A 17,619-nucleotide genomic window follows, 5' to 3' on the forward strand; every position below is an offset into this window, starting at 1 on the left:
CTGTCTTCTATGTCTTTGGCGTTTACCCAGTGCCATTAAACCAGGTTTAAACTTTTTGCTACTGAGCTTGTTTCTGTGGTTTTTCACATAAGTATGCATGATCAAATAGTTCACCTTCACAAGTTAACAACATGCTTGACATAGTTCTTAAGAATCGGCCCGATGGGACTGTAATACAGACTATGGTTTTTGATAGTATTAGAAATGGGACATGTGTAATATAGTGAAAATATCTTGAACATGGGTTCAAAAAATAACAACAGTTACATATATAAACAACATTTTATTGATTATTTAATACAACATTACTGAAATACAATTAGTAAACTGACATAGTATTGTCTGTAATGAAATGACTAACATTATATTGGTAAATATGGCACTGATATGACAGGAAAACTAATGACATATACAATTTACAAAGGCAGAAAACTACACAAATGACAATGCCAAGGGCCCCATTCCAATATGTTATCTTAGTCCTTAACAGAGCTGACACCAAAATGGAGTTAGGCCTAAATTGTTATGATCTTTTAACAGCCTTACAATCTTTCTTGATTGGAAAGGGGCCCCGACTTGTTACAGTTGTAGGCATATAATTATCTAGGAACAGACATATAGGAGGGTTTATTTTATCTTTTAATGTCTTCAATTTTTTATTTCTTTAGCGACTAATGCCATTTTAATTATATATATATATATATGTAAGTTTTAGAACAATATTTCAGTGTTGAAATTGTTAGGCAATTTTGTTTTAAATGCCATTGTTAACATGTAGCTTGCTTTCAAAATTCCATCAACTTCAAATTGAAATGAGGGCATTTCAAACATTTTTTCCCCAAGAAAAATTGCATTGAGCTGAAGTTTATTGAATGTCTTAAAGGTTTTGTATGGCATCATATTCATCTGAACATATTAGGTATTCATAATGAAATAAATTCGGTCATACCATATTAAGGCTTTATTAACTAATAGTCTGCAACCACCACACTTAATTCCATTATACTTCATAAATACCATGGGACAATTGACTTATAAAATCTCGTTGCAATGAATATGGATGAGGCAGGGGAGACAACTCTTCTTCTAATGGATTCGCATGTTACAATTATATATTTTTCAATACCCCTGTAGTATCAGTCAGGCGCCATATCCTACTGGTCTTGACTACTGCATTGATTATTGTACTGAAAAGGTGGACCCGATTAAATTCCAGCAATCGCCAGAATATCGTAAAGCATCTGATACCCTGCGCAACCAATGAAACTACCTCTTAAATTATTCATGATAACAAGATTTTCCAAGCCAAACCGTCCTGGGTTCACAGGGAAGTATTGTGTAGTAATGTAACAGGGTATCTGATGATGCACTTACTGAATGGTTGTTGCAATAACATGTAAACGGAAGACATCATAGGAAGTGTTAATGTAAAATAAGATTTGCACAATTTGACCAGCAGTCTTCATGAAGCAAGGTGATAACAAACATAGTTAAGCCAAACATTCATGTTATCAGAATATATTTATACTGAATTCCAGCACTTATAACACAGGAAATTCTCATTTTCTCATTGGCAAAATGATGTATAAATATAAATAATTTAAGCAAAACAAGAGTGATGTGTTTAAGACTGCTCTAACAGTGTGCGTCAATGTTTATTTTCAACAAAATATGTTCATAAATTGCAATCAGCAGTGAAGCTTTGTTTTTAACAAACTACATGGCATTCCTTTAAAGGGTAACAGAACACAAGAACAGAATCACAAAACTAAATGGGCAGATTGTTCAGAACTTGGTTAAAGTTAACAATTTTGTTTACAGTTAACAATGTTGTTAACATCCTTGTTGTTAACTTTCAAATCTTAACTGTTTCAGAAGTTCAACAGATACAGTTGTAATCTACTATATGTTTAACAAGATTTAAGACAACTGTTTTTGCTGTACTAGTCTTATTTAACTCTACATAATGCAAAAATCATGAAATATTTCATGTTTTAGAGTTTACAACGATGTCGTTAATTACGTTGTTAACTTTGACAAAGTTCAGAACATTCGGCACAATGTATAACCTATCAAAGTGAAATATTCTTATTTCACACACAGTGTTGCCATACACTCTAAACAAAAACAAAGAATTTGCACAAGAAACAGTGAAAATATGTACAGTGTTATAGAGATTATTGCAAATGCATTTGGCAAGTGAGGGACTCAAAAAAAGCATACACATTCATGGTAGAAGCAACAAAGGAAAGGTGAAAATGCATTAATCCATAGAGATAGGATATTTACACAAATAATTGTAATAGCAGACTCATTAGTGAATCTTGAACTAAGTGTTCAGCTTTGAATCAAACTTTGTATGTACTCTCATATTGCAGTCAATTCTTTTGTAAGGGTTGATATTTTTCAAATCCAAATGGGTAGCTGTTCAAGTTCTACACCAAAGCTTAACACTTTCTGATAACAGTGAGTTTATAAATTGACTTCTAAGTCTATTAGGGTAGAAAACTAGAATTAAATCCAACAACCTGGAAATATTGCAATGACAAAATATTAAGGCAGAAAGTCATGTCATATTGAGCACTATGAAATTATGATCTAAGCTAAGGATTGCACATGTCCGCAAAATTGTACAGCAAAGGTGTATTTAGTTCTCCTCCAAGATAATCATAACAAACAGATCTACTGCAATAAGTTAACTTCTCATGGTTTTAATACCTTTAGCACACAGAACCAACAAATATCATCTTAGTTTCAAGCAGTGTTTGTTTAAAATCAAAGAGTTTTACTCTTTTTTTTTGAAACCAGAGAATAGTAAGCAGAGCATCTTAATTTCTGATTATGAACTATTTAAAAAAAAGAGGCATTTTTTTCTCCACTAAGGGAATATAAATTAATTGCTAGATTTTCATCCCTGCCTGCCCCCTTTTTTTCTGCTGCCCCTTAAATTTTATTGACTCAAAAATGCTGAACTAGGTTTTGTATTTGTTCATCAGTCCGGGAACAGCATTTACTTATACCTATGGTGTTGATGTATAACATTTAAATGTAAAAAAGGAAAAACATGTTTATGGTCCCTTATAAAAAAGAAAGAGCATGAACACATATTCAACGGTCAAACAGTCAAATAAGAAAAATAGAAAATATAATGTCAACCCCTGAAATTAAAAAAAAAATTTTGGATGAAAATCTAGAAATTAGTTCCTATTGGCCTTACAATGTATGTACCTGAATGAAAGCACACAACTGAATAAGAAAGTCTAATAAACAGAAGCATAACAGAAAAAGATAAAAAAAAGTGAAATTCAGATCTGTATCCATGAATATAATACAAACTAAAGTGATTATCATACATAAAATAAATGATTAATAACATCTGGGCAATCATATCAACGACTATCATACCATCATATTTTTTCATACTTTATTCTTGGTTTAAGTGCAATACATTTTTTTTAAAAGAATAGGTTGGCTGAAAAGGTTGCACTTTGATATTTGAATTTGCAACTTAATATGTGAATTGATATCTGCAACTTCAGCCTTGACAATTGTATAAAACGTTGACAAGTTTTCCACTCGTTATCTTTTCGCTAGTTGACTCATTGAACTATTTGATTAATAAGTCGATACAATTGGATGAATATCGACCAATCAGTTGACTCATTGAACTATTGGATTAATTAGTAGATACAATTGGATGAATATTGACCAATCAATAGCCATTTTGGATAACATTGACCAAACCAAAAACTTTTTGTTGTATACATTAAGCTGTCGATTTTCTCGATTTTACGGTATTTTGTTGTATATCCCTTGATATGATGACCCAATGTAGAGTTTGCACAATGTAAGGGTAATTACTATCCTAGGATATATGATCTAATTAATAATATACAGTGTGTTAGTAATGAAATTTAACCCTGGGTGTATCTATGAGCTTATATTAATAATTATTTACACATTAAATACAAATACAAAAACTTTCATTAACTCCCCATTTGTTACAGTATGGAACAGTTGAAATCTCATGAAATGTTACAATGTTGAAAAGTAGTAAAAAGTATGATTCTAGCTTAGAAAAAAAATCAATAATTATTTCCTGCTCAGGTGTGCACTGGATGATCTTATTCATCATGTCAACTTTAACGTGGCACCATATTCAAAGAGTATCTTGAAAAAATCTCAACCATTTTTTTTTTTATTTTTTTTACTTCCGTGCTATATATTTTTATTTGATGCTACATGCATATATTTAGCAGAAAGAAGTCTAAACATGGAGTTATACAGCTCTGGAAATTGTCAATTTTAAATATATAATCTTAACTAAAATGTTTTTTTTAATACACCCCGATCAATTTTACAGCATAGTGCTGAGGGCTGAGTGTGAACAAATGTCAACGTTCGTCCGTTCTGTTTCAGCTGCAAAAAGGGGGCATAACTCAACCATGATTCAATCCAGAGTTATGGGCTTTGCAATGCATGAGCATATCGTCTCCGGCAACATCTGTACCAAGTTTCATTTGAATATCTCAGGGTTTTGAGTTATGGTTAATGATTTTGTATGATGATGATAAATAACGCAAAGGCTATGACAATATCTGACCTTTGACATCACTAAACAAAACAACCTCTCCAGATATGGCAGATATTCTAATAATTTAAAGCATGGCATTTTTACATACTTCTCATTTATACATCTCAAAAGTAGTCTATGAACAGAAACACTTAACAAGTATTTGTACACATTTACAATCAGCAATTTAAAGTTAACAATTCATGAACACCTTATACATTATGAAGTGTTATGTACAATAAAGATAGATACATGTAAGTCTATATAATGAACTGTTTGGTTGCATACGCAGTTTAGTGTTGAACTTTGTTGCGATATAAAAAAAAATCACAACTAATTTTGCTCATACAATGGACCTTCAAAATTCAAACAAACATGACCTTTTAGAGAAAAGGACAGTTCAAGGTCATTCATACATTATTCCACCATATACTAGTATAATATTCACCTTCATTAAAGGTCATGTATGACCTTCAAGACGAAGGTCAAGGTCACATACAGATAATGCAACATAACTAGTTTTACTGACTAGACACCACCATTTCACTACACATCCACACACTCAGGACTGGGTGGGGTAAATCTACCACTGCGTGTCGGTGAGGCTCCATCAGCGTTCAGGAGGTAATCTGCAGCACTCTGAATATTCCAGTCACTTGCTAAGAGGGCCTCTTTGCACCTACTAGCATCCCCCAGCTGAATGCTGAGTAATTGTTTTAGTTTTATTAGTTTAATAGCTTTGTTCAAGTCTTTAGTATCATGCAGGGCCTCACGGCAGTCTTCTCTCGTCACCTGGGAAATTGAATTGGTGAGATGTAAATATTAGTATGATTTATATATGTAAGCACTGATGGCCAGCATGCCCAAAACATAGGAAGGATAGTAAAGTTATCTATTTCAAAGCTTGGATTTCTTCTTTAATTATATCATAATACACATAAACCAAATTCTGAAGAGCAAAACCAGTGTCCAATAAATAAAATGAAGCAGTATTTGTTTCATTTTGAAGAAGATTGTTCCACCCTTAAGGTTATCCCAGCTGCCTTACACCACTTTGAGGTTAAAAAGATTCAACATGAATAAGTTAGATACTTACTCTTATTCTTTGAGATATTTAAGCTAAAAGTTTTTGTAATAATATAATTATACACTCAGTGTGTTCATAACATTTTCTTTAAGGACAACAATACTTACATCACTGCCAAAGAGTTTTTGCATCAGTTCTATTTCCTCACCATTCTTCTCCCTGAAATAGGTCAAGGTCACAAAAGGTTAACTCAAGGTCATCAAAATGAATTGAAGGCCATCAGGTCAAAAAAGGGCATGTTCAACTTAATGGTGACAAATCATGCTTATGAAGACACAAAATGATAACTAATATGAAATATGACTGACACAACATAAACTTTACTACCATTAAATTGAAAATGAATGAAAATTTGGCAAAGGTCAAAAAGTCAAGGTAAAATAATAAGTTTCATTAATTGCATTTAAAGACAAAATGCGGTACTTCATGTATTAAAATAGTTAAAATAAGTTTATTCTTTATAATGTGCTACAAATTAAGCACTCAACCAGAATCCCTTTCAGATAGATTTATTCTTTTTATTATTCTCATTCTTGAAAAAAGAATTGTGCAGGACATGCTGTTAAAACTGTGAAAATTTACCTCAGTACCAAATGACAGAATTCAATTGAATTAAACAGAGCTACACAGCTTAAATAGTTTTATACATATTTTACATCAATTTCTATTCATTTTTCCATGTGAATGTTTAGGTTTCACAAAAAATCCCTCTTAACATTATCAAGAGTCGGTGTTTACATTCATTTTTCATTTGCTCAAGTTAAACACCATATCCCCATGCCGTTGAAAGATATGAAAATGTTATTTCTGTTTAAAACATGCATTTTCAAATGGTTATCTATCGAAAATTGTTATCTCCACGAAACAGTCTGGGTTTCCCGTAATCTCCCCGGTTTTTCTATAATTACCTACATTTTACCACGAATTCATGAGAGCAAAAACCTCATGAAATGAAGAATTCCAAGAAAGGCTAATATGGCCGGGATCTGTATGTGTACTGTCAACAAAATAAAATTTATTCTAAATTAAAGGTTCTAGTTTTAAATTCAAAGAATAACTAGAAATGTTTTTTTTTCTTTATGTGCTGTCTCCGAAAACTGATGTTTTCCCTTAAACAGGAGCTTAGTTGAAGAAAGAAATATTGAAGAAGGGAGGAAAATAGTTTTAACATTCGCATTTTAAAAATAAACAATGGAAGATAATTCTGCAATGAAGTGCCCTTGAGTTATAGTTCTTGCAAGGTGAACAACATCAGACTCTATCTAAATTTTAATCAATTCCTTCATGTGGTTTTTGTGTAAAGTGCAAGAACAAAAAAAAAAAACATTATAAAAGAAATGAACAAAGGGAGATAACTCTTGAATAAAGTGTCCTAGAGTAATAATTCATGCCGAAGGATCCAAGAGATATAAAGAATATCATTTTCAAATATTATCAACCATTTTCTAATTTCTCTGTGTTAGTCATATTCATTTAATAAAATGGTTTCATTTTAGCAATTTGTGCCTGAACATTGCTAATATGTAATTCAAATGTTAGAAACCTACATGTACTGATATATTTATACAATTAATTTTTTAAGCTAAATTAATCAAACTTTTATCAAGATTTGATGTCAATAGTATATGATGTCATTATATATTTCCCAATCCTACATCGGTACACATGGAAGATAGCACTAGCTAACAGGCAACAGGATTACACAATATAATCTATGTACCGGTATATTATATAATTTGATTCACTTCACCTCATAAATATTAATTATCCAAAACAAAATTACACTGTGGGCCCCATAATTTATCCGAAAGCTGTTAAAAAATGTCCAAATAAGCATAAGACCTCTGTATTGAGGCCCTGCACTGCATTTTTGCTGAACTTGTGAAAAAATTGAATTTAAATAGATTAAAAAAAATAATATCAAACCAATTCTGAAGCTAAGTAATAGTGCAAGAATTTGGGCTTGTTGAAAAACAACTTATTATTTAATTCATGTAATCCTGTCTACTGTAGAAAGAAACTTTAGTTTTATATAGTTTTTATATGAACACAAACATGATATTCAAGAATACATCAGACAGTAACTAGTGCTAGACAAAGACCGCTTCACCCGAGATATAAATGCACCATTTTTTATTACAATAATGGCGTAGGACAAAGTCCTTGAGAACAAAATGGGGGGATTCATGTGAGAAATATAATTGTCAGATTAATTTCAGGCACAGGCGTTGTTAATTTACATATTCAGGTGTGTTTTGAAGAGTAAAAGGAGTTAACGATTGCCTTGCACGCATATAATAAATGAAATCTTTGAGAGAGACAGGACAGTTTTTAAGATGTTTGTTACTTATATAGACATCAAACAAACTGAGAAGATGATTTATAATTTTGCAAGCTATCAACTATCATATTTTCCATGCAACGTGTACTTATTTTAAAACTGAACTGTTTTATTTGAAAATCTTGATTTTCCTCACAATTCAGTTACTTCAGGGGCCAAGGGAGGTGACTCTGGAAAGCAAAAACACACAGTGGGTACAACACAGTTACCTACCTTTGTCCAAATAATATTTTTTGTGCAGAAAAATATACATGGAAAAACTACCTCTTGTGTCCAAATATCTGACATCCAATTTATAATTTTTATATGGGTGTGAAGTTATGGCTTTTGATGAATTACTCATTTGACAGAGGAATGGTTTATATGACTTTTAACTAAACATCAACAAATTTTGCAGAATATCAGAACTTAACAAATTCTAAGAGTAGCATATTATTACTTCAAGTAATATGAATCTTTGAAATAGTTTTAAGGTTGACATTTGTTTTTCTTGTGGGAATTATGAAAGGATACAGAGGTAGTTTTACTAAGTGTTAATACACAATGCAACATACTGGTTTTTGAAGCTGTTTAAACAAAATAACACTTGAAATGCATGTTAATAACATAAATATTGTTACAACTAGACAAGTCTTTCAATTTAGCATTTCACATATGTATAAACAACAATTTCTGAAATAAGGACGTCTGTTGCATTGTGAAAGAAAATTTCTTTTTTGCAGTGACAACGATGAAAATGATGGTGGTGATGATGATAATGATGAAAATGACGGTGATGATAATGAAAATGTTCACAATGAACACATCCTGTGTTTGCAAAGTGTCACTGACGTAAATTTCAGAATTTATTCTAATCTCCTTTGGATCAGAAAATCACACTAAATGAGTAATTTCTAGCTCAAAATCACTTGATCTTGGTTTAAGATGTCACAGGCCTGAACTCGCTCATGTAATCCATGTATTATTTGTGCAAGAATTGTCCTTTTGATTCAACAACTTGAAAACCCATCTCCTTGGACCCTTGTAAGATGCCACTGAGCAAGACCACAATTAAGAAAATAAATGTTTCATGTTCCTCTACCACCTTTGTTCTTCTTTTGTAACTTCCAACCCCTCAATTCCCTAATGTTATGACACACCCACCCCACAAAAAAATATATTGTGCGGTTAAGTTACATCTTGTCCAAAACCAGGTAGAGTAGGTAGTCTTTTTTCATTAGACTCTATGTATGAGCATTATTGTCCTCATTCAAGAATGGCGTTTAAGTTAGCTGGAGTATAAAGTTTTTTAACCACAGCACATGTTAAAAAAACATGCACTTTAAAAGGCCTTAAAATAATAATCACCCTACTAGAAAGATAAAAAAATTCAGGTGTAAGAAATTTGTGCTAGTCCCTCTGGAAACGCCAAACAGATATTTCTTTAATTGTGGCCCAATTCAATGTTTTTTTCTGCCAACATTGATCCAAGAAGATGGTTTTCTTGAAGAAGTTTGAATCTCCGATTGTTCTTTTCCGAAACTATCCTGAAATGAACTGGAACACACAAATTATAGCATTATTTTCAGCATGAATTTCATGTCTTATCAACAGACAGTATATTTGTACAAGAAAGTGTAAATTATGAAGACTTGCCCTTTTTAAAAAAGCTAATATTTTAATTGATAAATAAATAAATAAGAGTAAATACACCAAAACCCCAAAAAACATTGATAAAAGTGCATGCCATTTTCCAATGAAGACATTTCCATCACACAAATGAATTTAATTCACAGACACAAATTAAGAACTTCCCAACAAGTGCACAGAAGTATCACAATGACAAAAAACTCCTTTTCTAAGTTTCTCTAAATAAAAGTTATTGATGTGCTACAATAACCAGAGAGTTATAATTGCACTAGACAAAGCCAATATTTCTCTAGATGCAAAAAATGCAAACATTTATTGTTATCAAACATTAATGAGAACAGATTAAAGTGAAACAAAAAATAACTTGTAAAGTCTAAAAATCATTAATTCCACGCTCTTATCTTTAGTCCAAATGAAATGTGTTAGAAAATGTCTTCAATTAGATCATGCAAGATTTTCATGCACCAAAAATGCGAAGTAACAAGCATGCAGAGACACGATGAAAACACAGGCAGGGCTTATAAGCAAAGCGCTCTTCATTTTAACATTTCACGGCAAATTTGACCTATATGCTCAAATTGAATGGTCAAAACTGCAGAAAATTGTCCAAATGAAGAGAACTTATATTGTTATTTAACATCCCATACATCTTTCAGGTCCAGCTTCAAATTTGGTCAATATGTAAGTAATTAAGCTGAACTTGATATTTTTCATTCCTATCAAAAATCGTTTTTTAACAAGATATTTCAATAACTGCCTGTTGTATTGAACAAATAAAGCTAAAAATATTTAGATTAGCAGATCAATGATATTAGATGAAAATTTTAATTTTAAATATTTTTGGTGAAAGCGGCATTAAAATCAATTAACAGTAAACCAGACTTACGACAAGAATTGCCATGTTTAATGTACATTAGATTAACAAATTTCCTTCAAGAATGAAGTGATTGATGTTACACGTATAATGAGAAAAATAGTCTAAATGAAATGCTTAAGAAACCTCTCTAACAAAATAAAATACAACAGATAAGTATACTTGCATCGAAATTTGCGATTTCTTGATGATTTTATAATCAACATTTTTTTCTAATGTGAAACAATTGATGTATGAATGATCATGAAGATGACGATGAAACAAAGCAATACGCGTTGAATACATGGGATATTGATGCAATATCAGAAGTTGGAAACGATGGTTTACAAGCAGATGGCTTACAAGCAATGTTTTGCAAATGTAACTACAGGAGAGCTACTAAGTCTACACTAAAGCTTGTCTGGGTGTTATTGAGTTGTACAAGGGACAAAATCGGAAAAAAAATCTTATCTAGTCGAATAATGGATGTTAATGGAAAAACTTATATTTAGTATTACTATACATGTGTGTAATGGCGCCTGTAACATGTGTACAAAGTTTCATCAGAATATCTTGAGAGATTTTGAGTAAATGCCAATGTTTAAAGTTCTGCATTCTGTTGTCCTCTTTTTTTTCTCTAAAGAAAAAACTATAGACAAACTAATTTTTTTAATGATATTCTTACTTAAGAAATGAAAAAGACTTGAAACATGTGATAAAATAGATGAATGAATGTTATGAGTTTATCTTGTTGGGTGACTGTAGAGTTGGTGCTATTCATATACAAAGGCTCTGTCAATGTTAAACTCAACTAAAATGAGTAAAAGAAAAGTTAGAAGAAAGCAGTACACCACAACGACAACTGTGAATTTAGGTGACAATTTCACGGCAGAAAATACAAGGAACGTTAAAACAAAAGAAGTTAGGACAAATTACACATACAGAAGGAAGTTAGGAAAGAACATAATATTAGGTTTTTTTTAGGATCGACAAAATGAAATACCCACAATATAGTTGAAGTGCTTCAAGATATTAACATGCATACTACTAGATTTCAGAATTTTTTAAAATGCTTCTTGAAACTTTCCCCTATTAAAAACCTTTTAAAACAATTTTAAAAGCCCTATTAAAAAATAATAATATTGTTTTAAAGCTGCACACTCACAGATTGAACGTTTTGACAACTTTTATATTTTTTGTCTTGGAATGAGCCAATTTTTGCGAAAATCCATGGATACCAATTAAATAAGACTGGTGACAAAAAATTAGATCGCAGATATTTGTACTTAAGTTCAAAAATTGATGTTTTATGCATTTTTCTTATACCGTTAGTAACGGTTAAAGGCATAAAACATTAATTTACGAACAGAAAATGAAAATCTGCGATCTAATCTTTGGTCAGCCATCTTCTATCATTGGTATGCAGATATTTACACAAAAATTTGCTCTTTGCAAGACAAAAAATAAAAAAGTTGTAAAAACGGTTTATCTGTGAGAGTGCAGCTTTAAGTAAGCAAGAAATATTTAGGTGTACTCACTGTATTATTCTCATGATTTTTGTGTGTATTTCAGTGAAAAAAAAGGTGTAACACATATAAGAAAAAATACTGCAAAAAACGGAAGTCAGTGAAAGATATAAAAAATCCACAAAATATTACCTATCTAGAGCAAATTCAAGCAAGTCTTCGTAACTAACACCATCTGTACACTTATACATTGCCATCATTTGTGGCGATTCCAGTTCTGATTCTTCGTCCGGTTTTGACCGACTTCGTTGAGATATTTTTAAAACATTTTCAACCCAAAATGGGTCCATTCGATCATAAAATCCCAGCTGCTCCAAGTTACATTTAACATTTTTAATACCGAACATCCTAAACCCCCTTGGAAAAGTGGAAGAGCCTGACAAACCTCCTTCACTAGACAAGTTCACTTGTTTGGTACTTTGCAGAATAGGGGTGGCAGGCTCGAAGACATTGTCGTCAAAATCTGCATCAATGTCATTCATTGCTATAGCAACGTGATAAGAAGGAGGAGCCGGAGCGAGAGGTAGGTTTGCAAGAGAGCTTGTGTCAAAGTCTGATAATAAAAAAAGATTTTCAGTCTGCACTCCTTCCACCGGAGTGGGTGGGGGTGTTCGTAATTTGTAACTATAACTAGAACTTAATTTTGGCTTGTTAAAGTCTGGTAAAGGAAATGGTTTTCTGTATTTCTCCTTACTTACAACCAAATTATTCACAATATCCGGCAACTGTGATCTTGAGCTAGAAATATTTTCATGACTAGGCGAGTTTAACGTCACATCAGGATTTTCACTCATTGGAATAGGATATGGTTTTTTATATTTCTCACTTTTCGAAACTAATTCTTTAATTACCATATCCGTAAACCTTGAATCTTCATTATCAAATTTCCCATATAATTCGTGAGATTTATTATTAGAATCTGCAGTTTCAATTTGACTATCAGTGACACTTCGCAGCACAGGCTTTGCGGCATTATTGTACACATTGACACCAGTGGAAGCATTAGCCTGGTTAGTAGGTGAATCTACAAGCAGAAGCGGGTATTTCCTTTCCCGTGGCTTGCAGTTCAAACTGACAGTCCTCCGCGGGTTACGCTGAGGAAGTGGAAGGGGGTTATTATAGTTATTGGATATGCTATTATCACAAATGCTAAAAGACCTGGGGGGAACAGCCGGGGCACTGGATTCAGCCTCATCGGTATCAGGATACGCGTGTTGACCAACAGTTTCCCCTATTTCCCTGCTTGAGTCCATGCTAACTGAATGTTGAAGCGACGACGATGCCTGCGTGGTTGTAAAATGAAGCTTGGGGTGTCGAAGGGTGGGTTTATTTGTACTCATACCTGATCCAGCCCTTCCCCCTCGCACGGGAATAACCCCGCCTCGCAGCATACGTAACGGGTTTGTATCAACTTCTTCCTCAACTTCACCACTGCTCGCCGCTGCAAAAGTCTTTCCTGGTATACCCTGTGGTTCACGTAGATTTCTGTTGGGTGTTGTTTCACCATCGCCAGATGGTCCTCTTTGATGATCCAAAGAGCGACGAAGGCGACTTTCACGTGCTAGTTTACTCATAATCTCCCTTGGCGACGGGTCTGCCATTTCTTCATCGAAAAATGTAAATTTTGATGCTGATGATTGCGACACGTCTGATTGACTGTTTGATTTCTGCCCTGAATCCATACTCGTATTCAAACTATCCATTTTACCACTATCACTAAAGGTTTGTGAATTCCGGTCACTTTTTAAACTCTCCTCTGACCGTTTCCACTCAGGTTCACTAATAGCGAGTGGCGCAGATATTTCAAACGCATTGTTTCTAGCACTTGTTGTTTCATGTGAAGAGGGTGTGTTTTTAGCACTATAATCAGTTCTATCAAAATCTTTGGCAGGAACAGGAGGGGGTGTTGAACGAACAGTAGGTTCAACTCTGTGTACCAGCTCCGGCCTAGGTTTGGGCATTGGCGGTTCGCCCCTCTTAGGCAAACTAGGTGCTGATATTTCCGGCCTTGGGACAGGGGAGGGCCGCTCAGGAGCTGCAACTCGGCTAGGAACACGAGGTACCACCGGGGGTGAGGCCGAACTTCGATTGGATATTGACTTAATTGGCGAGGCCCGATCTGGGGTTCTCGATACACTAGAACTACTAGAGTCTGCAAAAGCAAAATTCTGCCCACTACTGCCATTACTATCAAATGATTCTCGTTTATTGTCAGCAATCGACTTATGCTGATATCCACGTGATCCCTCCTTTATCGATCCATGAACGACTAACGCATTATACGCTTCTTGTGCCTCAGCGGGAACTTCTTCAGCCTCTTGGTTTAAACTTTCTGAAAATGTTCTTTGTCTTTCCTGCTTTGGACTTTTCTTAATTGAGGCTTTAATTCTGTGAATCAGCCTCGGCGATTCCGAGCCAGCGTCAGAATGCTCAGAGTTTTGCGATTCCTGTCGCATCATCTGCGATCGGCCAGAATGAGAGGCAAACTCGTTAGCAATGTTGATTGCGTCTTCCATCATGCGCTCGTCTGATGTAGACATAGGTTTAACCTTTGCCTGAAGTCGGTGCCCGTCTGGTTTTACAGCTGGTTTTGGTGCCTCCTGAAATAATACCAGTAATTTTGAAAATACACCTCAGTTTACTTCATTAAATCAAGATAAAATATAAACACCTATTCAAACAAACTTTTAACATGTATTTTACTGTACAGCTTACTTCAAGATTAAATTAAAAGAAAATCTGAAAATTTTGAGAAATAAAAGTTTTTCAGATTCAAGCAAGCGCTGATCTTTGTGTAGTATAATTTCTTTATTTTTTATTAAATTCATATAAAAAGTCATAAGTCATATTAATTGTTTCAAATCTTAATTACACCTGTATCCCATGCAAAATACAATCCAATGAATTAATGTGATCACCGGCATCCACTTATTGTTAATTCTTGCTGTGTCAATTTTAAAGTGCATGTTGTGAAACAAAGTCTTTTTTTTATAATTGATTCAAACAACTACAGTAATTTCGATTTCTAATAACACCTCATCTGCCTACTAAAATGGGTTAGTCCTTTCCTCAGCCACTAAAAGGTACTAAATATTTCTCATTTGGACACAGCCTGTGTGCAACCAGTGAATATATATCTGTTACTATGGCAACAGTTTCCATGACAACAGTGATACAACGCAAGCTGTGGTTTCCACAAACTAACCTTCTGACTTGCAAACCTTCTTGGAGCCTTAATGCAGCATAAATGTACAGAATATGCATATCAAATTGCCTTGACATAAATCATTACAAAATGTTTAAACATGAACACAATTTTTAAAACTTGATTAAAGTGTGAAATTTGAAGTAATTATGAACAGGAACATTAGTGATCAACCTATTTAACTATTTAAAATTGTTTCGACAGTTCACATGATCATTGTAAAAATCAAGTTTTGTTCGAAAACTCAAATAACAACCCTCTTTCTTCCCATATTTCTATCAGAGGTATGAAACTGGCAAAATTATTAAATCACAAAATAAAACTTTTTCCACACTTACAGCTCTAGGTGGCCCAGCAGGGAGGGGTGGGGGTTGACCCCGGGGCTCAGTGAGGGGAGGTGACAGGGACCGGTTCCTTGCTGGTACTCCAGAGCTAAATACATCCTCCTGGGAGCCACGAGAGCCAGTTGAAGACTTTTCATTGGTTGATTCTAGCTGGGACTCTTTCTCACTCAAGGCCTTAAGAACTTCGTCCATGAATGAGCCACCAAAGTCTAGGGATGACTGGTACAGAAAAGAAAAAAAATCTTTAATAAATTTCAAAGTGAGCCTTGTAATTTTCTGATGACAATAAGGCTGGGTCCATATTCGCTAACCACGAACAATTTTAGTCCAAAGATTGAGTCTCAAGATTTGCTTGTACATTTTTTATTGGAAATATAATAAAGCTTAAACTGGCAATCTATGTTGCAAATACAATGTTAAACTATTATTTACACATTTTCAGTAAAACAAACCTGATCTATAGATCATTTATGACATTTAAGAATTTGCTTTTGTGAGTCTGCGTCAAGTTAGAAAATGAAGAGTTAAAGAATGCATAATTATCCAGCAAAAAAGAGATGCATGACTGGTATTTATAGCTATAAAATGATTGGTTCATTCTAGTTCATTCATGCTGGGAGCCAAATTACTCGCATGTTTGTCTGGTTTGCAAATGATACGGGTAGAAGGCTGTTTGCTTTTTTAACTTGATAACTTTAGCAAGCAATATTCCAAACATTAATGATTCAACGTCCAAAAAATGAAGCATTTATCAATTTTTGTGTTTACGATCTTGTCTTTCCAAGTGAATGGAATTGCCAGACGGATTCTGATTCAACAATTAAAAAGTATCCGACCAGAAATCCTGCCACACTTCCATTTAATCATGAGTTATCAAAAAGTTTTTGCATGTGCGCTGGCTAGTGGGGAGACATTCGAGCCAACACTGAGAAAGTTAATTTAGCTTCACTAAACAAATAAGTTGTTAGCCAGACTGTGTCTGGGGCCTAATGACGCAGTCTCAGCAAGTCTAAATGAAGACTCATTAAAAAAATTCATAAATTAAATTTCAATGAATCATCTTTATTTCTGTCTAATTTCATCATCTTAACTCCACTAGGAAAAAATTACAATGAAATGAGGATTTGCACTAATGCCACTTGAGGTCAAACTCACCCTTGAGATGGTTTGTAGCCATGTCCCAAGGTTTTTGCCGAATAAATGGTTTCTCAAGCACATATTAACTAAAACTTAGGAACTATAAGTAAGTTTCAATATCTCACCCCGAGGTCAGGCATTTTGAAATCCGCCAGAAGAGAGTCATCATCTATGTCCAGGTAGCCATCTCTATCATCGCGTTCGTCTGTCCGTCCCGTTGTAGATTGCAATGACTCGACACTGATCCTGTTATTAAAATGTTAATCTGATAATTCTGTCAATTCTTCAATCGGTACTAGATGTTTAAGGTATATTAGGGAAGTTTGCAAAATTTAACATAAAAAATAACAAATGCCATTTTATCATTGCATTAATATTACACAGTAGTTATGATATATTTTTTGAAAGTAAGCGATTTATTGGTCAGTTTAGGCAAAGGTTTTTGACTTAGCAAGTTAATCTGATAATTGAATTTGAAGCACTCTAGGCAGATTTAACTGAAATTCGTGATTTAACGATATTTTGTTGTCTGCTCGATATTTTGTCTTCTGCTCGATATTTTGTCGTCAGCTCAATAATCTGTATTCTGCTTGATATTTTGTCATATGCTCGTTATTTTGTATTCTGCTTGTTGATAAAATGTCACCAGTATTTGTATTTTTAATTCATGTGATAACATTAAAATAACTTCTTCTATCATACCTCACATGACATTGTGGTTACAAAAGTACATATTCTCGTCATGAAGCATGTTTAATGTCAAATACAACAATTTTTAATATGAATTTTAGTGCATAGATTTTGTATTTTTAGATTGATAGATTTTATCTTTAAAGACAAATCAAAGCTGATACAAAATTGAAGGCAAAATCCTTAAAATCATATATCATTGTTATTTCTAGGTTTTACTTTGAAAGATGCAGC

The 17,619-nt window shown here is 33.5% G+C and overlaps 1 protein-coding gene across 5 annotated transcripts in view; it reads right to left on the reverse strand.

Annotated features, from left to right (window-relative positions):
* Positions 1 to 268: 268 nt before the first annotated feature.
* LOC128203656 (activated Cdc42 kinase-like) overlaps positions 269 to 17,619 on the reverse strand; it is a 62,518-nt gene continuing 45,167 nt past the window's right edge. The window contains exons 14-20 of one of the 5 annotated variants that reach the window (XM_052905161.1): positions 16,821 to 16,941; positions 15,553 to 15,777; positions 15,215 to 15,241; positions 13,352 to 14,609; positions 8,138 to 8,171; positions 5,768 to 5,819; positions 269 to 5,365 (exon numbers count right to left, since the gene is read on the reverse strand). In XM_052905161.1, the coding sequence (XP_052761121.1) occupies positions 5,120 to 5,365; positions 5,768 to 5,819; positions 8,138 to 8,171; positions 13,352 to 14,609; positions 15,215 to 15,241; positions 15,553 to 15,777; positions 16,821 to 16,941 (1,963 nt within the window). In that variant the 3' untranslated portion in view covers positions 269 to 5,119. Of the gene's footprint in view, positions 5,366 to 5,767; positions 5,820 to 8,106; positions 8,172 to 13,167; positions 14,610 to 15,214; positions 15,242 to 15,552; positions 15,778 to 16,820; positions 16,942 to 17,619 lie in introns of all 5 variants that reach the window. The other 4 variants (XR_008256002.1, XM_052905159.1, XM_052905162.1 and 1 more) reach the window with 4 other exon arrangements.

The sequence above is a fragment of the Mya arenaria genome, chromosome 9, assembly GCF_026914265.1.
Source record: "Mya arenaria isolate MELC-2E11 chromosome 9, ASM2691426v1".
NCBI lineage: Eukaryota > Metazoa > Mollusca > Bivalvia > Myida > Myidae > Mya > Mya arenaria.